The sequence below is a fragment of the Delphinapterus leucas genome, chromosome 13 (genome assembly GCF_059928025.1).
Source record: "Delphinapterus leucas isolate spDelLeu-1000000601 "Yukka" chromosome 13, BTC_Dleu_Yukka2, whole genome shotgun sequence".
Lineage (NCBI taxonomy): Eukaryota > Metazoa > Chordata > Mammalia > Artiodactyla > Monodontidae > Delphinapterus > Delphinapterus leucas.
The window spans coordinates 42,878,423-42,900,681 of NC_143141.1; the positions used below are offsets into that span (position 1 = coordinate 42,878,423).

At 37.7% G+C, this 22,259-nt stretch overlaps 1 protein-coding gene across 4 annotated transcripts in view; it reads left to right on the forward strand.

Moving 5' to 3' along the window:
* The first annotated feature begins 817 nt into the window (after positions 1-817).
* Positions 818-22,259, forward strand: part of XPO1 (exportin 1) — a 43,837-nt gene continuing 22,395 nt past the window's right edge. Inside the window, exons 1-4 of one of the 4 annotated variants that reach the window (XM_022597204.2) lie at positions 818-1,583; positions 4,931-5,062; positions 10,563-10,664; positions 14,193-14,265. In XM_022597204.2, the coding sequence (XP_022452912.1) occupies positions 4,937-5,062; positions 10,563-10,664; positions 14,193-14,265 (301 nt within the window). In that variant the 5' untranslated portion in view covers positions 818-1,583; positions 4,931-4,936. Of the gene's footprint in view, positions 1,584-4,930; positions 5,063-9,309; positions 9,523-10,562; positions 10,665-11,554; positions 11,629-11,786; positions 11,851-14,192; positions 14,266-22,259 lie in introns of those variants that run through there. The other 3 variants (XM_089923132.1, XM_022597205.2, XM_089923133.1) reach the window with 3 other exon arrangements.

Genomic DNA, 22,259 nt, shown 5'->3' on the forward strand with positions numbered 1-22,259 from the left:
ATGTCTCCGAGAAAACCACGAGGCGCCAAGAGTGCGCACCCCACACCTCACCCCAACCTCTCAACATCTTGGCCCCAAACCCAGGCCTTTAAAATGGATTAGAGGTCCGGGGCCTACAATTAGTTGTCCTCCGTTGTGTTCTCCTAGCTCCTTTTTTCCACCCCACCCTTCCCCGATTAAAAAAACAATTCGCTGTGCCCTCCCTTTTAGTAGCGCAGCCCCCATCAGAGGGGCGGGTCCCGATCCCGACAGGCTCAGGCCCCGCATGTTGGCGGGAGCCGGCGGGGGCGGGCCAGCGCGGGTCCGGGAGAAGCCGAGCGAAAGCGGGCTACCGCGCGCCGCGCTCAAACTCGCGCCACCACCAGCTCAGGAGCTGCGCCCCACCCTCTCCGTCACCAAAGGCGCCCAGCCAATGAGCGGGCCGGAAAGGCCGGGCCTGCGGGCTAAGCACTGGGAGGGGGAGCGGCGGGAGGGGGCGGGAAGTCGAGGGCGGGCTACGTTTGATTGACAGCTCGCTCGAACCAATCCTCCGCGCGGCTTCTCTTCGCTCTCCTCTCTGCAGGGCTCAGCTCTTCGTCCCACCTCCTCCTCCTCCACCCTCCTCCTAGCTCCTTTGCGACCCGCCCCTCTTCCCCTCCCCCACTCTGCGGGCAAATCGCTGCTGGAAAGAGGCGGGGGACGAAGCGGCGGGCTTGTGTGGAGCCTTGAGGTGGGATTGACGGGCGAGCTGGCCAGTAGGAGGTAGGCTGATGGCGCGGCTGTGGCTGGAACTGGCCAATGGGCGGGCGGGCTGGGGGCGGAGGCCCAGGTTCCAAACGCTCCGCGGCGCCATGGGCTGAAAACTCAACCGAGATGGAATCTCCCAGTCTGAACCGGTTTCAACCGGTTCCGAGTTTGAGGCACTAGGAGGAGGGGGAGAAGCGGCTGCAGCGGCCGCGGCAGGAGCAGCGGGAGCTACAGCATCAGCAAGAGCAACAGTAGCTACAGCCCCGGCGGCGGTGCCTGTTCCAGTCTTTGCTGCTGCAGTCCGTGCAACCACCCAGAGGGGGAGGGGGGAACCACCAGTCGCTGAGGAGCAGGAGAAGGGGGGAAAGTTTAGGCGAGCCTGGGTGGGGGGGGCCCAGCGCCGGAGCCGCGTGAGGGAGCCGTATTTTGGTAGGGGGGAGTCGGACTGCAACTGGCAGCAGAGCGTCCCCCGGCCGTGTGGACTCTACAGCCCCTACTCCTGCCGCTCCTGCTGCCGCCTGTAGCTGGAGGGTCTCCCTGGGGCAGAATCTTTGGGACTTGACCCCGTTCCCCTCCCCCTTCCCTCACTCCCTAGCCAGGCGGGAGCATTTATTCCACAGATTAATTCCCCTTCTTTTTTGGGGGGGTGGCGGGTGTGTGTATCGGGGGGAGGTGTCCCTGAAATAGTAAATATTGTTGAGCTCTTTTTGCCCTTATCCTCTTCGTTTTTTTAATTTCCTTTTTTAAGGTGGGAAAACTGTGAAACCCACCTTGATTTCCTCCCCTCTCCCCCCCCCCATCCTCCCTCGCCCTAATCCCCCGACAAGGAAGGAAGAAGCAGTTGGTTCAATCTCTGGGTAAGTCGACTGTGTCTTCGGGGTCGAGGGTCGGGCGGCAGGGCGGGAGAAGGCTGGCGTGGGGCGCGGCGGCGGCCGCGGGAGGCGAACCGGGGAGGCGGCGGCGGGCCCACAGCAGAGCCTGCGATTGAATGGAGCCGCTTCTGCCGCTGGGGGATGGAGGCGGGGAGGCTGCCGCGGGAGGGGAGCGCTTGCTGGGTCATTCGCGTGTGCGGGTAGCGGTGGAGGAAGGCAAGGAGCGTGGTAGTGAAGTGGGGCCCGGCGCGGGGGTGGAAGGGCTTCCCCAGCCCCTTGGGTTGGGGAGAAGTTGGGGTGATTTCAGGAACATTTCTGTAAATTATTAGGAGTGGAAGTTTCCAGAAATATTTAGTGCAGCAGCATTGAAACGTCCGCCTGCATCACGTGGCCCCTCGGTGGAGAGCTTGGGATCGCGGGAGGGAGGGGCTCTTAAGTCCTTGCTCCTCCTGCAGGGAAACTCAGAATCTCTGGTTTTTTACGGAGTAGAATTAGAAGTAGGAAATGTTAGTTGATTTTTCAGGGAAGTGCAGATGAGGTTCTGTGCTGTAGTTTGTTTGGGGGGACTTGGGTGTGTAAAGTGATCGACTGATTTACTGCTGGCATTGTACAGTGGATAATACCCTGATTCTCTTTCATTCCCGTGTCTGAGTTTGGGGTGGGTGGGAGGAAGTGGTGTACTGGGGGAAGCATGAGAGATTTGCCCAGTCCGGACCTCCTCTGACCACGCAGAGGCCATGCTGCATAGAGAATGGGGCGGTGAACTTCAGGCGCCTGGTCTAAATGCCTTCTCCGAGTATGGGCGGGGTGAGTGCGTGCTCCAGTATGCTATAGTTAGAAGTGCTGCACATCGGTTCGGGTGGGAAGAGAGGGGAGGGCGGGCCTTAGTGAGGTGTGTTTCTACTGAATGAAGCAGGCAATTGCCCACACAATCTAAAGTAGCAGTCTTTCTCCTTGCAGCGACTTGTTTTTTGACCTACTATGTAGTTATCATTAACGGTTATGATTTTCTGGTTTTTGGATGGGAGCTGGCAGTGTATAGTTGCCTGCCTATTCAGTTTGAAGTGGCAGTGAAGGTATTTTGGTAGTCACTTGTAGAGTCACCACGTGGCTGGATAATACCTTATATTTGCTATACAGTGAGTGGAATTTAGAATTGAGTGTCCCAAGGAGAAGGAAAAGCTTTTGTAGTTTCTTTCACCTCTCCCGCTATGGCTGTTTGCTGTCTGCCTGATTGTGTATCTTAAGCGCGTGGGACACTGCTGTTAGTGGAAAGAATGTTTTGGAAGCTGTTTGATTTGGGAGACTAAATGTGCTTGGCATTGACTAGAAAGCCGCCATTTCTGTACTACGTACGATTCGAGAATAGGTAGGTCATTTCGAAGATAGCCGCTAGTTTTTAGGGTGGCATACCCTGCTGTATTTAACACAAGCTTCTATTCTAAACCTGATTTTTTTTCACAGGAATTTGTCTCATTTTTGTAAGGACAATGTGCTTGAAAATGAAACTTTTTAGAGTCACTTTATTTTTCGTTTTGGCTATTAAATTATGATAGGACGAAATAGGATAAAAGTTCATTCAATTTTTAACCCCCCCAATCGAAAACATTTGATGTATAGATCTTGGTTTTGTGGACATTGCTTTTCAGCCTCAATTTTTAAGATTGTCTGATCCTTTGAAATTGTATGGCACTTGAATGGGGTAAATTTACACTTACATTTGTGAAATATATATTTTCTTTTTCCTATTAGTATTTAGATCAAAGATTGTGTATGTCAGGTATTTTGCATTAAAAATACATTTAATAACTGCTGTAGAAATTTTTGAAATCTCACCAGTTTTTACTGTCAACAGTGGATGGAAGGACTTAAGAGGAATAAAATTCCTCAAACTCATAATTTCTCAGTTTTTACATTATATCTAACCTAACTGATCCTTCAGACTTTTACTTTGTTGTAACTGATATTATCGTTAAATAAAACATTTGACTTAAAATTGAAATTGCTGCCATTGTTAACGTTTTTTTACCTGTTATAAAATAGACAAGAAATAACGCCTTTTTCCTAACAAGCTGCTTTGTCCAAACATAATGTAATTAAGTTAGCCACCCATTTCCTGATCTTGGAAGGTTAAGAGAGGGAGAAGTAGAGATGACCATCTGACCTTGTTGGGTCTAAGTACAGTAAACCAGGGGTACTTAGCTCAAGGTTTCATGCATGGCTTTCATGGTGTCCTGAATCGTCTGTAATTGTATACAAAGTTGTGAATTTTTTAAATTTGGCAACAGCTATCCTGTTCCTCTGATTGTGAGGCATCTTAACCCCAAAAAGTTTGAGGAGTGCTGATTTAGCCAGTCAGACTTAAGTGGCACTGGCTTTGAAGAAAAAGCAAAAGGAAAGATTTTTATAAGGCTGGGCAACAAGAATGTGCATGTGTGCCAGCATCTTGGAGTAGAATCCTCTTAAAGGGGTACCATTGCATATGAACCAGTAGGTTTTAGCCAGTACATTACTTGAGGTGAAGAAGCTCGTTTTTCTGTTATGGTAGAATTTAGTCTTATTTAGAAAATAGCAAGATTTTACAGCTTTTTGTTTTGCCAGTCAGTACTTGGAAATTAAAAAAAATCTTGTTTGACATATTACCATAGTTTTTTTTTTCTAGAACATATATTCAAGGAGCTTGTACACTTGTAATTTAAATCTCCACAAATTCATTCAGGGATGAAAGAAACAAATATAAATGGTTTAATTGAGTGCAAAAGCTTAAATTCTATAGAGGTTAAGGATACCAGATTTGTTAGACTTGTTAGCTAATCATTGCTATATATAGGAAAACTTTTATACCACATTTAATTTTTAGCGTCTTCAATATATCTTAAAAATTAAGGTAACATGAAATGAGGGAAAGTGAGCTTTTACTGAACTAGAAGACCCTACTTGGGGCCGGGGGCGGGGATCCATTTGAACTTCATCTGTATTTAAAATTTTCGAGATCAAGATTTTAAATTGTATCAGGTTTTAGGGCCATAAATTCTTTAATAATCATTTTTAAAACGGGTTAGGGTGACTTTATATACATGTTAGTAGAAAGAACAATATGATTTTTCTGGGGTGTAAAAATAAAGTGAACCCTAATGATTAATGCAGTTGTGGAGTACCTAAGTAACTTCAGCGTTTATTTGCTTTTACTGTCTCAGTTGTTTAGGTAAAATCTCTGAAATACGAAGTAAAATATTTGTAAGAACATGGTTGAAGTAAAATAACTTGAGTAGAAACTTTCTGACAATATCAAAACTTCATAGGCGCCTTAAATTCTTTCTCTTTATTTTCAGTAATCTATGCCAGCAATTATGACAATGTTAGCAGACCATGCAGCTCGCCAGCTGCTTGATTTCAGCCAAAAACTGGATATCAACCTTTTAGACAACGTGGTGAATTGCTTATACCACGGAGAAGGAGCCCAGGTAAAGTAGCTGATCAAAACATTATTGCAGAGTAATAAAGTTGTTGAGTTTAGAATAAAATTTTAAATTACCACCTTTTAAAAAATATCCCATAGTTTGTATTAAATTGGAATTATATATTAATTCTGAGAGGTGGTCTGGAGAAAGAAATTGCATTACATTTTGAAATGGTTTAGAGTGGGAAGTTTTGGAATATTTTTATTATACTTGTTCTGTTCTTCAGCAACCTTTACCCCATTTAATAAAAGATATAGCCCAATGTATTAAATGTTTTGTAGATATTAAAGGTTGTACGTCCCTTATATATTTAATGTATTTGGAGTTAATATGAGTCTTCTGTTTTTGAAACATTTAAATTGCAGAAGTACTTCACAGATAAAACTTGTTTTAAATATCCCACAATACCAGGTATCTTTACATTGTTTGAATTTTAGCACTTGTAAAAGTGATAACTGTTAAAATAGGAAATTGTCTTACACTTAATCTATGTTTTGATGAGTTTAAGGTTTGGGTTTTTTTTTTTAAAAAACAGGAATGTTTGTAAATTTAAAATTTTTTTTATGGTACAAGAAACTGGACAATCTTCAATCTGCACCCTGTGGACCTAATAAAGTTTTAAACGAGTAAAAGTTTCTGTTCCTGGATTAAAAAAATCTTATAAGGTGATGTGACAGATATCTTACTAGTAAAATTTTGTTGCCAAAAAGTGCATTTCTGGTAGATAATGTATCTTCAAGCCATTAATTTATATTTGCATAGTTAAACCCTGGCTACTTTGATACTTTTTAAAAACCTCTGAAAGGTGGATATAGTGGTATCTTTTATAGATAGTCCAAAAAACATGATGTATAAATATTAGCAAGTGCATAAGTATTTCTATTCCCTTCTGAAATCTAACATTGGTTTCACTATAATAAAGAAAAAATTTAAAGGGAAAAAGGGCCATGCAAGTTGTATGAGTGGAAAAAATTAGTGATTTTGTAAGCTTGTTAGTGCAGTTTTATACTCCTAGGCGCTTTCGATCAGTGTTCTTGTCTCCAAAAGCATTCCTGAAAAAGTATCCGTATTTACTACACATACCATACATTCAACATGGAGCTTTAAGCTCCATTTCATCCCAGCATGGATGTATGGAAAGCAGCTGCTTTTGGAAGAAAGTATGACAGTAAGGTTGAAATGCATGAAGTAACGTTGGGCTCAACTTTGACTATATTAGAAACATAAGTCTATAAGCCATTAGGAAGATAGGCATTTAATTTTATCATATCATTAAGCTGCCACTGCTCTTTAGTCTTCGTTCTTTTTTAACCTGGTTCACAGCATCTAGAAGTATGATGACTAAATAGACCAGTGTTCTAGGCTTATAACAGAGGTAATTATGAAGACTATGTTGTAATATTATTGCTTTAGTAATGTTTCACAGTGTCAAGATTTAATGATTTGTTTTAAATTTGACTTGAATAAAGACTAGATTTAGAAAAGTGTTTACAGATATTTCCATTTATGAAGACAAAATTAACTTTACCAAAAGTAAGAATTTTATGTCTGGTTAGATTTCTCATGGGACAAGTCAGTTGCATAAAGAATAATCAGTAAGTTGGTATTTGTTATAGATAAGGGAACAGGCTTAGAGCTTAAAGGCAGTTAAGAACCCCTTTTCTGAAAGTGATATCTTTAAACTTCCTTGTTCAATTTTTTATATACCACTTCTTGGGGGTTTTATTTTGAATAAAAAGTTGAAGGTTGCAGTGGAAAACATGTTTTGTTTTTTTCTTTTGCGGTACGTGGGCCTCTCACTGTTGTGGCCTCTCCCGTTGAGGAGCACAGGCTCTGGACGTGCAGGCTCAGCGGCCATGGCTCACGGGCCCAGCCGCTCCGCGGCATGTGGGATCTTCCCAGACTGGGGCACGAACCTGCGTCCCCTGCATCGGCAGGCGGACTCTCAACCACTGTGCCACCAGGGAAGCCCGGAAAACATGTTTTTAGTGTTAAATGTCTTAAATTTATTCCAGTAAGTTTTCTAGTCATTCCTCTAGAATCTCATCTACAAAGTTACCTACCTTGCAAGAGACTGGAGAATTAGTGATGAGGTTTTGTAAAGCACCTGTTAGCGGTGACTGCTATTTAGGAGCCATTCTGTTTAAAGGGGACTTTGAAAGTATAATGAAGATGATTTCACATATGTGATGTAAACTCATTGTTTTGGGGTTTTTTTTGTTTGTTTGTTTTGTTTTTTTTTTGCGGTACGCGGGCCTCTCACTGTTGTGGCCTCCCCCGTTGCGGAGCGCAGGCTCCGGACGCGCAGGCTCAGCGGCCATGGCTCACGGGCCCAGCCGCTCCGCGGCATGTGGGATCCTCCCGGACCGGGGCACAAACCTGTGTCCCCTGCATCGGCAGGCGGACGCTCAACCACTGCGCCACCAGGGAAGCCCAAACTCATTGTTTTAAAATATGGTTTGGTGGGGAGTTTTTGTTTGGCTTTGATCTGTCATAAAATATGTACTTAAAATAGCAAGTAGAAATTATGCTAATTAAGCTTTAAACTCACCTGTATGTAGCCTATTTTGAAAAGGATTTCGTAACTTTGGAGATGAAGGAATTATTAGAAGGGTGGCCTTTAATCTGTAGATAGAACTTTTGCCTAGATGGGTAGTATAGTAGAATAATTAGCACTGTAATATTAGGACTACCTTCTGTTATAAACATTTTTCTATTTTTAGCCAAGTAGGACGCCAGGGAAACAAAAATGTTGGAGTTGGGTGTTTTCTCCCGTACTGTGTTAAGTGTCTTGAACTCTTTTATCTATTGCTTAGCAACTAAAATACTTTCACCATTCAGTTAGTAACACAGGGAGATGCCAGATTTTCTCTCTCCTCGGTTTCCTTTTGTGCCTTTTTTAACCCCTCCTGGGGTTTTAAGTTAATAAAGGAATATATTTTTTAAAAGAAGAAAAGGATATATTATATAAGGACAGTGGGATTAAGACAAATTAAAAAAAGGACGCAAATACTAGCAATAACTTTAGAGAGTAAAATTACAACAAAAAGGATGACTGAAAAGGAAGGAACGTGATTTATGGGGAGATTGAAATGAATGGTGATAGTGTGGGAACTATTCATTTATGTGTAGAATGCTCATCACTTCAAAAAATCTGATAAAGTTGTATCTTGACCAAATAACTTACTAGGCATGGATCTTTGATGTACCTTATCCTCTTAATATTTGTTACTGTTTTATATGCAAGTCTATCCAGTTAGATATTCTCAGGAAGAGAATCAAAACACTGCTAAAATGGGCTTTGGCCATAAATAATTCACATCACCATTCTTTCTACCTTTTGTTGGTTGCTTATTATATGATACAATTACAACCCTTTAAATCAAATAAAAAATGTATAGTTGTATTTCAAGACTTCACACACTTGCTCTAATCCCAGACCCTTAGGGTGGAACCCAGGCACCTTATTTTTCTTTCAAGTTCCAAAGTATTTCTGGTCTTATTGTCAGGATACAGAACCATTACCTAATTTAGTGGGTGTGTATTTGTCAACGTTTTAAACAATAAGCAGTGTATAAAAGCCAAAAGAGGGGCTTCCGTGGTGGTGGTGGTTGAGAGTCCGCCTGCCGATGCAGGGGATGCGGGTTCATGCCCCAGTCTGGGAAGATCCCACATGCCGCAGAGCGGCTAGGCCCGTGAGCCATGGCCGCTGAGGCTGCGCGTCTGGAGCCTGTGCTCCACAATGGGAGAGGCCACAACAGTGAGAGGCCCACGTACCGCAAAAAAAAAAAAAAGCCACAAGAGAAAAATTTTTTTTTTTGTAAATTGGAATAAAAGCCAACTTAAAGATTATGAGGTGTCTGTGTCAGAGATGGTTTAAATAAGAATGCTTTTCTCCCCTCCTTTTGATGCTTCCTTGTTTAACCCATAGAATCAAACCCTTGATCAAGTAAATGATCTAACAGAAGGATAATTGCCAAATTTTAAAACGATAAAAGTTTACTCTTTGGTTACAACATGTGATAGAAATAGGTAAAAGTTAATTAGGGAGGATCCAGTTCAGCTACAAAACAGCCTATAAAGGTGAAAAAGATTAAGCGGCTGCTTCCTGAAAAAAATTAATAGACTTATCAGCCTTTGATAAAATGTAGTGTTCATATTGTGTGAAAAACTAACAGTTAAAATGAAGAAACTGGATAATGTCAACATGGCTAGATCTTTAAAACTCTCAATTGTCAATCATATCTCAGTGAAGCCAAGGGAAAGAAACTATGTCAAATGGAAAGAGCGAACTGCAGAAGGATTTCTACAATATACTATTTATATAAAATTTAGTAACCACACAACTATATTTATGAAATTCATACACATGCTGTGAAAATACAGACAGGAAAAGACACCAAAGTCATGAAAGTGATTATCTCTAAAGAAGGAACAAAGGAAGGAAATGGCGCTGAAGAAAGGTACAAAGTTCCATAAGTTTTAGATCTTATGTTTAAAAGAAAAACAGACAAGTGCAGCAAAATCTTAACATTTGTTAATTCTAGATGATGGTTTCATAGGTTTAAATATTCTGAGTTTGCATTTTAGAAATACAAAAGCAAAAGAAAATTTTCAAAATAAGCTAGGATTTAATATGTGAAATTAAAGGATTTTCAGAGACAAAGGTGTGTTTACAATAAACTGAAAATACTGCTTTAAAAGGGTCTTAATGTTTTATGTGTATCAACAGGTATTAGAGAGTTGTAGACTTACTTAGACCTAGCTTTTATCTGTCTCCCCTGAAATATAATTTTATAGATAAAATTTGTTAAAGATATCTTGGTGACTCTTATAAACCAGAGTATACCATTACATAACTTATCTAAGTAGATGTGAATTTTTATATGTTGCTTTTGGTTGATTGTGTGCTGAGAACCCCTTTATGTTGGAGTAGATAATTGATTGAATTTAAGTTCAGTTTTGAGAATACCAAATAAAGCAGATTAGGGGAAGAAAACACTTTTCTGTTTAAAAAGAATATACCCATTCTTTTTTTTAATTAATTTTTTAAATTTGTTAATTTATTTTTGGCTGCGTTGGGTCTTCGTTGCTGCGCGCAGGCTTTATCTAGTTGCGGTGTGTGTGCTTCTCATTGCAGTGGCTTCTCTTGTTGTGGAGCACGGGCTCTAGGCACATGGGCTTCAGTAGTTGTGGTGCGCAGGCTCAGTAGTTGTGGCGCACGGGCTTAGCTGCTCCGCGGCATGTGGGATCTTCCCCGACCAGGGCTCGAACCCGTGTCCCCTGCATTGGCAGGCGGATTCTTAACCACTGCGCCACCAGGGAAGCCCTGTACCCATTCTTAATTGAAGTTGATAATGGACACATTTTTATTTCTATAAGGACTAGTTTCTTGAGTATTTCTGAAAGTTGATAAAATCACTGTCCTATTAGGATTTGTGCCTTGCTCAATACCATTTGAAAGAACAAGTTAGCTTAAAATTCTTTTTGTATACTATTTTAGCAAAGAATGGCTCAAGAAGTACTGACACATTTAAAGGAGCATCCTGATGCATGGACAAGAGTCGACACAATTTTGGAATTTTCACAGAATATGAACACGAAAGTAAGCAAGTGGTGGTTTTTTAAATCCATTATTTCTTCTTTTCTTCCAGTCATAAACTTTGAGGAAGGTATCTCATTTTTAGTATTAGCATTTGTTATCAAATCATTTAATAATGTTAACTTATTTCAAAATTTAGCCTTAAACATAGAATGAATTCTTGCAAATAGTCCTAAGAATTATAAATGGAGTTTTGAAATTGGGACTAGTATGCAAGGTGGCTTTTTTTTGTTGTTGTTTGGGGGTTCTTTTTGGTTTGGTTTTTTTTTTCTTTTTCTTTTTAGAATATGTGTACAGATCTCAGCATAAATTCTGAATGTTATTCAGAGATGAAACATAACATCAGAGGAATTATTTTGGGCAAGTAATCAATATAACACAGGCTAGGCACCTCCAAAACCAAGTTGTGTGGGCAGCGTAAAACCCTACTCCATGGTACCAATGCTTTTAATGGGACAGCACTCAGTTTTTATTTGCAATTGAAAATGTTATCATTTGGGTCCTTTTTTCTTAAGTTTGAACAGAAGGGTTGATCAAAATGTGTTTTGACTGTTTAGGCTTGATGATTCACACTTCTCTTTAAACTGCCTTAAAGTAGTAAAATACCATGCATGGCATTCTGTTTAAATACACACAAGGTTTCCACTTGGTATACATTGTGTTAAAACAGAAAGTAGCCATGTTCACCTCTGTTTCTGAAATCAGACTGTGTTAATTAACAGTTTTAAAATATTAACTAGTTTTGACATCTTATAAATTTTAGGGCAAAAATACAGTCCAGAACTTCCTCAAAGTGCTAACCTTAAGTAACATAACAGTGTTTGCCTGTTTGCTTGCCTGGTAAATTTTGCTTTTTATACTGACAGACATTACTAATGTTTAAGTTGATTTATCAACAGTATTTTTAAAAACTCAAATTTGTCTTGTGAAAAATGAGATGATTAGAGGAACAGAAAGAAAGCAACAGGTAAAGAATTCTTCCATTTACATAAATTACAAATGATTTGGTGCTAAATTTATGCACTATGACATTTGGCTTTTATGCAATCATTTTTTTTTCTTTAAAGATGTTAACACTACCTGATATTAATCATAATGTTCCATTATGTTGATTGCTTGTAATAGGAAGAAAAGGGGTGTCTTCCTGTGCAACTGACACAGCTAGGCTTTGACGGCAGGCCTCCACAAGGTCTACCCTTTTGATTCCCTTTAACTGAATTCTGTTCATCAATTGTTTTTGTTTCATGGGCGGTGGGAGGGGAAAGGGGAATTCAATGCGTAAAATAAGTATTTCTAAGGGCTCAGTAGAAATTTCTACCATAGGGATCATTTCATGCATTTATTTTTTTCATTTAGTCTTTGCTGTTCTCTGTCCCTCATCTTCATAACTCAGCAGTGGATTTCTCAAGTCCTGAGGTGTAAAGCAGAAACTTAATACTTCAGAATGATATTTGGATTATTTATGTATATTTCCAAAGTAGTTATTTATCATTGGCCCTCAGATTTGGCTATCACTTAAGATTTTTTAATCAAAATACTGCTTTTCAAAGAAATGTGAATTCTCATCATGTGTAGAGTCTTAATGTCTAGGAGAGATTGGGTTTTAGGGTACTATGTTGGTGATCTATGTATTCCTTTGAACTAAGTAGTGAAAAGCTTTTATTGGGCTTCCTGCCTCAGACCTGTTTGCAGAAAGATGAAAAGATGAATTGTATCTTCAGCAAGCTTGTGCTACTTTTTTACAGTTGGAGAAAGGACTAGAGGTTAGTAAATAGGTATTTCAGGTAACAGTATCAGATATAAAGGCAGAAGTAAATAAATGCAACAGTGAAGGGGGGGATATCCTTCAATTAAAAACGGTAGGCTGAAAATACATTGGCTAAATATGGTTAAGTTATCATTAAGATTAGTACTTCTTAACTGGTGTATTTATGGCAGGTTTTGTGTCTTAGTTTCTTAAAGATCTTTGTAATTGGTTGAGAATTAGCAAGAGGGTATATATTCCATGTAGTAAGAAGTGCATTTGTTTTGACTTAGTAAAACTTTTGACACTCTGATTTCATGCCTTTAGAATTAATTTAAAGCAAGTTTAGGGTAGTGTGTTTTTAAAAGTTAATTTAGAATTTTAGTCAATGAGAAACTTACCTTTTTTGTTTATTTACATTTGTCTGAAACGTAGATCTATAAAGAGGTAAATGAACAGGAAAGAAAGCTTCACCATTTACTGCTGATTATGAAACTTTTTTGGCATGGCATCAAATTTATAATTTGTAATTTCAGAATTTTGCTTTGGCCTTGTTTTTATTTTTGAAGTCTTTTTAAGGAATGTTCTGCAAATGTAGGATTTGGGTTGAAATGGCAAATTTTTCCTAAAAAGTATGAAATGTTAAAAATGAAAGAAAACAGCAAAAACACTGTTTGAGCACAATGTAGTTTGGGACAGTCTATATTGTGCTTTGGATAAAGTGTGCATTCACATGATCCCTTTGGTTGAAATACTAATGCTCCTATTTTATTGTGTGATGACTAACCATTTTAAAGATGAACTCTTATTCTCAGCCAAAACTTGCAATCTGAGGTTAAATGTCTATATATGAATGAGTTTACCTTTCAGGTATTATGGCTGATTCTTCCCTAATTCAACCAGTTGAAGCATACCACAACAGTTTTGACCCTTTTCTTCCTCCTGTCTATCCACACTAATTGGTCATGGTAATGATTTTGGGTAGTAACTCCTGTAGCCTTGTAAATTGTTATAAATATTGTTGACTATTTAGAGTGAGTAATCAACAGGAGGGACAAAATGGCTTGAAAGTGGTATTTGTATTAACGTTCTTACATTTTTAGTTATCATTTTTATAGTTGGAAGGAATACCTGAAAGGTAGATACAGATTGCAACATTCATTTGTGTATTATTTTGACTGTGCACAAAAGTTTATCTTTAAATTAGTAGAAATAGCAACTCTAAGGGTGGGGTTAAAATTTAAAATTAAACCCGTGGGCTGTCTTGCTGCTCCTTAAGTAACACACCAGTGATGTTTGTAAACACTTTCTGTAGAAAGTATCTGTGACAATACTTTAATACTTGGCCAAGAGCTTACAACTCCTAGAAGATGGTAGGAAGCTTGAGAGCATCCAAGCTGCTAAATTCTTAGGAGCCTGGTCGTGTTAAAGTACGTGAGCCTATAAGCAGTCATTTATGCTGTGAATTCGTATCTGGCTGCTACTTTTCCTTCTACAGACTAAGCCCATTTGGCTGCTAAGGGCTTTTTATTTGGTTCTTCCTCCTGGTGTGAGCATGTATAAACAGCAGGACGTTAAATAGAGTAGTAAACAATAAAGTGAGGAAAATGCATGAAAACTCAGTATATGGGCAAATAGATCCTTGTTTAATATATGTAATTAAACTTGGTAGCATAATGTTTTTGAAAATTTAGATGTAAATGTGTGAATGTCTGTCCATTTGTGAATCCTGGAAATTGCCAGTCTTATAGCAATATATTCACATGCTTCTATTCTCCAATTTTCAGTATTATGGACTACAAATTTTGGAAAATGTGATAAAAACAAGGTGGAAGATTCTTCCAAGGAACCAATGTGAAGGTAGGAAAGTGTTTTAAAGAATTGTAGATTCAGAATTTTATTATTCCTGGCATTTTTATTATAGTTGAGTATTGGACAGGAGGAATGTGTTGAATCTTTAGTAGTTTATTATGCTCTAATGGATTACTGCTTTCATCATGTTGCAAGGCAGGTTCTGTTTATATTTGGGGTCAGGGGAAGAATAAGGTTATTTTTGGGGGAAAGCAGAAATCAGACTGGTGAAACTTTCTACAGTAAATATTGTGGTGAAAAATTTGTATCAACTTACATAGTTAATCTAGACCATGTTTGAAATGAATGAAATTTGAATATGCGCTCTTATGTATTGTTTTAAATTCATCACACAGTAGCAAGTAATGAGTACTGTAATACAAGGAATAACATAAATATAACAGCAAAGGAAAAAACAAGTTTTAAAAATCAAGACTTTAGCTTTTGACATTCTGGGCATACCTTATAAGAGGTTGGCTTCTAAAATAAGGAAAGATAAAAAAAATGAAGCTGTGGTGATGCCTGGTATTGATATTTTTACTTTTTCCTTTGTCACTACCTCAGTAAAAGTAGTCATGGTTTAAGAAACATGGGGCAAAGTTAGTCTCTTGGAATTCTTTAATGCAGTTCCTTCCAGTTTTCACATACTGCCTTATTATCTACTTTGTTACTTGTTTAATCTCTGAAAAATAAAGAGAGAAGTCTGGATTTTAAAATGGGGTTATACTACTTTTGGTGGCATTTTTTCCTATTAAATTATGTTCCCTTTCTTTGACTGTTGCTCTTTAAGATTTGTCTTTACCTGCTTTCTCATGTCATCTTTATGGTGGAATAGCGACCTGGATTTACTCAGTCTGACTTAAATCTTGACATCTTTCTAGCACTTTTAGAGGTCAGTGGGACAATTTTTAACGGCAGTATCTGTAATACACCATAAACTGAATTAAGAATGATAGTATGGGAGGAAATAGTGCCCCCCCCAAAGAGGTTCCTGTTTCTTTAAATGTTTTTATTTTGGTTTGAAACCATTTTAGATCACATTCTGTGACTTTCTCAGAAATTAGTAAGTACAGTTTGACTCAGGCCCAAGTAGATCCTTTGTACTTCACTGCTTTTAGGGACCTTAGGTGCAGTCCTGGTTCCTTTACTACTGTTGTTTTTATACTTGTGGTTTGAGCCTCAAATTTAACTTTGGGTATGGCTTACCATACCAACAAAAAAGTGTGTAATATTTTACTTCAGTGCCATTTTACTGTAATAAGTCCCTCTTTAATTTCTAAACACATAGACCTCTGCTTCTTATTACATAAGGATTGTGCTAGATGATCCTCCCAAATTATTTTCCAGGTATAAAATTAAATGATTTAAAATTATACTAGCTTATCAGTCATGGTTGTGTTTGTTACTGAAAAAATTAGAGGCTAAAGGTTCTCCCTGAGGACTTGACAGTTTTTGCTTTCTGCATGAATGGGAGTGGCATCTTTTGGTTTTTATCATAAAGTCAAAAGCTTCCATATATTTCTATGTATCAAATATATACATATTCCAGGGCATATGTATATTTAATATATGCCCTGGAATATGTATATAATTTTAATTTTGAAAGTCTTACCATCTTGTTTGGCAAAAACTGGTAGAGGCGGGGTGGTGATATTCTTCCTGAGTCAAGAGAATTCTATTTTATTCATGTGTTCCTATTCTGTATTAGTGAGATACTTCATTTCTCTGCAAGCAGTACTTATAAAAAACATCAATTAGAATCACCTTTCTCCTTGCATTTCCCCTTAACACTAGTGATAAGATTGCGTGGGATGTAAACTTCTTTAAAAGTACGTGAAGTTCCTATCACCACATGTATGGTTTTCACTGTCAGTGAAGTCATTACATGGAGGGGAAAGTGTGATGTAATTTTTAGGGTCTTTCAGAGGCTCAATATTAGAAGAGCGTGTAAAATGGCTCCCAGAGAATGTTAGTGAACTCTATCTAACTTTAGATATACAGCAGCAACTTTGCATGATGCATTTAATGATGTGTGTTTTTAAGGTAATTGATCTCATAAAGCATTGGGAAATAAATTTATTCACTACTATATTTATAATTCTTTCCAACTTTGTCAATCCTAGGAGGATTTTACAATCCTAAAATTTTGTATCTCGCGAAGTATACTAAATTTCTGAATGTTAATTTTCCTTCATCTTAAGTAACTTCGATATTGGAAATAAATTAGTATAACCCCCAAAATATTGTACATTCCTTTTGTTTATAATTGTCATATCTTTTAAGCTGTTGTCTCCACTTTAGCTAGTCTTTGTCCATTTTAGTACCATTAGGTATTAAGACTATACAAATATATTCCCTACGTCAGAGTATTACAGGTAGGAAGATAAAACATGTTAAAAATGATATCTTTTTAAAAAAATATCATTAAATTAGGCGTATATGTAATAAGTGCTAACACATGCTAAAAGGGGAAAAATCAGGTTGGCCCTTTGGACAAGCTCATTCATGAAAATGGCAATGCTTGATGTATTTTAAAGGAATGATAGGTTTGCTTATCAAACCTATCAAACAGCAAGCCAAGATAAGTTTTTTTTGTTTGTTTGTTTGTTTTGGGTTCTCGGGCATCTCACGGGCCTAGCCGCTCCGCGGCATGTGGGATCTTCTCGGACTGGGGCTGCGCCACCAGGGAAGCCCCCAAGATAAGTTATGTACATTTTTTCCAATCCAGCATATATTTTATCAGCTTTCAGGTTCTTGTCCATAAGCGTACGTTAATTTTCACAAGTTTGTTTAGCAGAATGGCATTTTCAATTTAGGGCATTATCTAAAACAGTTTGCCAGGAAAATACCTGACAGTTCTGGACTAAGTTAGATGTCTCTTGCTCTGTGTTCCCTTAGTGTGTCCTGTACCAGCGGATCACAAATGAGTAAAATTTTAATGAGCAAAAGACAGATAATAGCTGAGAAAGGACATGTTAAAAAACATTTAATTAAAAGATATTTTAATAAAAATAGAGCAAGGGAGATATAACCTTCATAATCATTTTAATGAATTTAGATTTATGTAATACAAAGTTAACTACATTGCTCTGATTTTTATCATTTTGCTTTAGGTCAGAAAAATGGTTTTTTTGGTCACCCCCATCCCCACCCACTATAACCTTTATCCCACTTAGCTATCACTGTTTTTCTCACTCTTTATCTTATCCTCCCAAAAATAAGCTTAATGGTATCAGGGATCAGAGAATGTCTTTATTGCATTCTTACTGCTTGGTATATAGGTGTTCAGTATATAATTATTCAATTAATGAATTACTTATTATTGAAGTACTTCAGTGACTAACACCACTCCCTATTTGGGATTCATTCATCTATTTAAGACCCTGATGACTTTCCCAGTATTTTTGCTTTTACATTTTTAAGTAAGTCAAGACAATTTTTCATTTTACGATATTGAGTGTAGTTCTCTGTGCTATACAGTAGGTCTTTGTTGTTTATTTTGTATATAGTAGTGTGTATATTTTAATCCCAAACTCCTAATTTATCCCTCCCCCAATCCCCTTTCCCCTTTGGTAACCATAAGGTTTTTTTCTATGTCTGTGACTGTATTTCTGTTTTGTAAATAAGTTCATTTGTATCATTTTTAAAGATTACACATATAAGAAATATCATATGATATTCGTCTTTGTCTGCTTTACTTAGTATGATAATCCCTAGGTCCATTCATGTTGCTGCAGATGGCACTGTTTCATTCTTTTTTATGCCTGAGTAATATTTGTGTGTGTGACATCTTTATCCAGTCTTCTGTCGATGGACATTTAGGTTGCTTCCATAGTTTTTAAGGAACCTCCATACTGTTCTCCATAGTGGCTGTACATATTTACATTCCTACCAACAGTGCAGGAGGGTTGCTTTTTCTCTACACCCTCTCCAGAATTTATTATTTGTAGACTTTTTGATGGTGGCTATTCTAGCTGGTGTGAGGTGATACCTTATTGTAGTTTTGATTTTCTTTTCTGTAATAATTAGCGATGTTGAGTGTCTTTTCATGTGCCTTTTGGCCATCTTTATGTCTTCTTTGGAGAAAATGTCATTTTAAATCTTATGCCCATTTTTTGATTGCGTTGTTTGGGGTTTTTTTGTTTTGTTTTGTTTTTAAGCTGTGTGAGCTGTTTGTATATTTTGGAGGTTGATCCCTTGTGAGTTGCATCATTCGGCAAGTATTTTCTCCCATTCTGTAGGTTGTCTTTTTGTTTTGTTTATGGTTTCCTTTGCTGTGTAAAAGCTTTGAAGTTTAATTAGGTTCCATTTGTTTGTTTTTATTTAAGACAATATTTTTGACTCAAGAAAAAGAAGAAATTTTAATACGTAAAGTGGAATAATTTCCAAATAGGGAATGATTACTAGTCATTGAAGCGAAGGTACACTAGGACTGTCAGTGGTGTTGGTTCTTCTTTCTTGTCTGCAATACACATCAGCTTTCATTATAACCTTTGTTCCTTTTTAAAAATAATTTTGGTGCTTGGTTTAGAAGGTTCAAACCATAAAGAAGTGGGGGGAGGCCTCCTTTGTCTCTCGTGAAAAAAATCTTTGTTAAGGAATCTCTATTATTTTAATTTAAACCAAAGGATTATGTTTTAATCTGTTAAGGCATATGGCTTACAGATCATTACATTTCATGAAATATATACAAACTTGCTGACATTGAAAAGGGGAGTGGTGAATTTATGAAGAAAAAGTTTAAAGTGATAAAGCCATACTATCTTGATTGTCTTGCATGGTTATTGGGATGTGATATAAGAGGTAATGTGTGTAAAGCCCTCTGCATATCTAGGTGCTGACTATGGATAAACACAATGTGTATGTTGCCAGCCTTTTTCCATGAAAATACTCCCACTTCTCTCCATTTCACCAAGTAATCATACTAGTCTCAGGTTACCTTGCGATTTCTGCAATAGCATCCTAACTGGGCTCCTTAACAGCCATTTATGTGTGTCCCTTGTAATATATTCACAACAAAGGATTTAGCATGCTACTTTAAAAAACAGAACTAAGTCAGGTCACTCGCATGCTTAAAGTCTCTCATTGTACTGAATATCACGTTTAGCTTGTTGCCTTTAAGCAATACTGGCTTTTAAAAATTGCTTTTTTAAGTTTTGTTAAGGTATATTTAACATATACAATAGACCATGTTAAAGTGTACAATTTGATATGTTTTGACTCATGCATATACCCGTGAAAACACCACTGTAATCAAGACCTTCTTCTTTGTGATTGCCCTCTCCTTTACCTCCCCAGCCCCCAATCTGCTTTCTGTCACTCACTTGATTAGCTAGGAGTAGAATGGGTAGATCATATGGTAGGTGTATGTTTTTAGCTGGCTGCCCAACTGTTTTCCAAAATGGTTGTATCACTTTACATTCTCAGTAGCAGTATGCTTCCCATCCTCACCAAAGCTTGGTATTGTCAGTGTTTTTAATTCTAGCCACTATGGTACATATATAATTGCTTCTCACTGTGACTTCTGCTGTTGAGCATCCTTAACATCTCTGTGTGTATGTTTACTTATTTTAAGTTGATAGTGTTACTCCCTGTTGAACAGAGAAAGTTGTTTGTTGGTCATTTTGAAAAGAAAATTTAAGTGTTTGGGCTCTTTAAGCCCTTGGCTCTGAAGCAAATCCATGAGAAACTCCTTTTTTCCCCTCATAGAATGTAATGTTTGAAATATCAGAATAGGCACTCCTATTCGTGTATTTTTGCCAGTTTTATAACATGATGGGATAATAAAGCAAAGATAATGATTAAATTTACATTTTATCTAATAAAACAAGGCAGTATTTTTCAAGATGTTATTTTGCATTTCAGCATCATACATAATTGACAGAAAGTATTTTCCCACCACTTGAGGTTAAGGTAACCATTTGATCCCCCCAAAGTTTCCTAGTTCTGTGGAACTTCCATAAGAGGTCTTTACTTGAGACGTAACAATTCCTAATCCTTACCTTACATCCATGCAGGAGACAGGAACCACCTATAGATTTTATTAAAGGGGTGTGGATTTTATTATGATTGTTCTTTTGTTATAGGAAAAATTGTTGAATTTTTAATAAAATAAAAACTTGTTGTGATTAAATATACATAATGTTTACCATTTTAAGTGTATAGTTTATTGTCAGTAAGTAAATACATAGTATTGTGCAACCATCGTTACTATTCATCTCCAGAATTTTTTCATCATCCCAGTTGAAACTACCGATTAAACATTAACTCTCCATTACACTCTCTCCCCAGGCCCTGTTAACCATTATTATGCTTTTTGTCTCTATGAATTTGCCTGTATTAGGTAACTTATATGCATATAATCATACAGTATTTTGTGTCTGGTTTATTTCAGTAGCATGTTCCCAGGGTTCATCCATGTTGCAGTATGTAACAATTTCATTCCTTTTTAAGGCTGATTAATATTCCATTATACGTATATACCACTTTGTTTATGCATCCGTGGGTTGTTTCCAGATTTTGTCTATTGTAAATAGTGATGCTATGAATTTACTAAAATTTTAATTGCTGTATATATTTTAGAGTTTAGTATCTGTTTGAGGCCGTAAACCCTTTTAAGAGTAGAGAATAAATATCCATTCCTCTTAAAACTACTAAACATATAGGCAATAAGTTATAGTCTAATTCTAGCCTATCTATGGGAACCCTAGGTTAAGAACCCCTGCTTTTGAGGGTTTTTTAGCTATTCATTTCTTGTTTTGCTGTTTATTCTCATGAGTATTTTATTGAGTGAGGAGTAGGAATGTTATTCTGGATTCCTTTGGACAATAAAGTAAAGAGGACAGAGCTGTATTCTAGTGACTATCTTTCTGATGATCATTGGTGGTTTAAATGGACAGATGTTTGTAATAACAGTATGACATGGGAAAAGAGCCTTTCTTTCTTGCCAACAGGCATGTGAAAAGGTGCTCAGTATCACTAATTATTAGATAAATGAAAATCAAAGCTACAATGAGGTATTACTTCACACCAGTCAAAATGGCCATCCTCAAAAAAGTCTACAAATAATAAATGCTGGAGAGGGTGTGGAGAAAAAGGAACCCTCCTACACTGTTGGTGGGAACGTGAATTGGTAATCCACTATGGAGAACAGTATGAAGTTTCCTAAAAAACTAAAAATAGAGTTAACCATATGATCCAGCAATTCCACTCCTGGGCATATATCCAGGAAAGAGGAAAACTCTAATTCAAAAAGATACATGAAGCCCAGTGATCATAGTAGCAGTATTTACAATAGCCAAGACATAGAAGCAACCTAAACACCCATCAGCAGATGAATGGATAAAGAAGATGTGGAGGGTGGGTGTGGGTGTGTGTATATACACACACATGCACACACACAAAATGAAATACATCACTCAGCCGTAAAAAGAATGAAATAATGCCACTTGCAGCAACGTGGATGGACCTACAGATTATCATACTGAGTGAAGTCAGTCAGAGAAGGACAAGTATCATGATATCACATGTGGAATCTTTAAGATTGATACAAATGAACATATTTAAAAAACAGAAATACTCAGACATAGAAAACAAGTTTATGGTTACCGAAGGAGGGGAGGGAGGGATAAATTGGGAGTATGAGATTAACATACACTACTATATATACAGAGTAAACAAGGACCTACTGTATAGCACATATATTGTGCTGTATTGAATATCAGTGTCTCATAATAAGGTATAATGGAAAGAATCTGAAAAAGAATGTGTATTATTTGTATATAACCGAATCACTTGCTGTACACCTGAAACTAACAGCATTGTAAAATATTTTAAAATGTGAAAGAAAAGAAGTTTCAGTTATACATGGCTTTGATGGAAGGATGTGATTACAGAGTAAACAAATATTTAAAGTGAATTTCATGTGATAGTATTGCACAATGGTTGGGACTGGATTTAACTCAGTTTTGTCTGTAGCTTTACTTTTGTAAGAGTGTATCAAG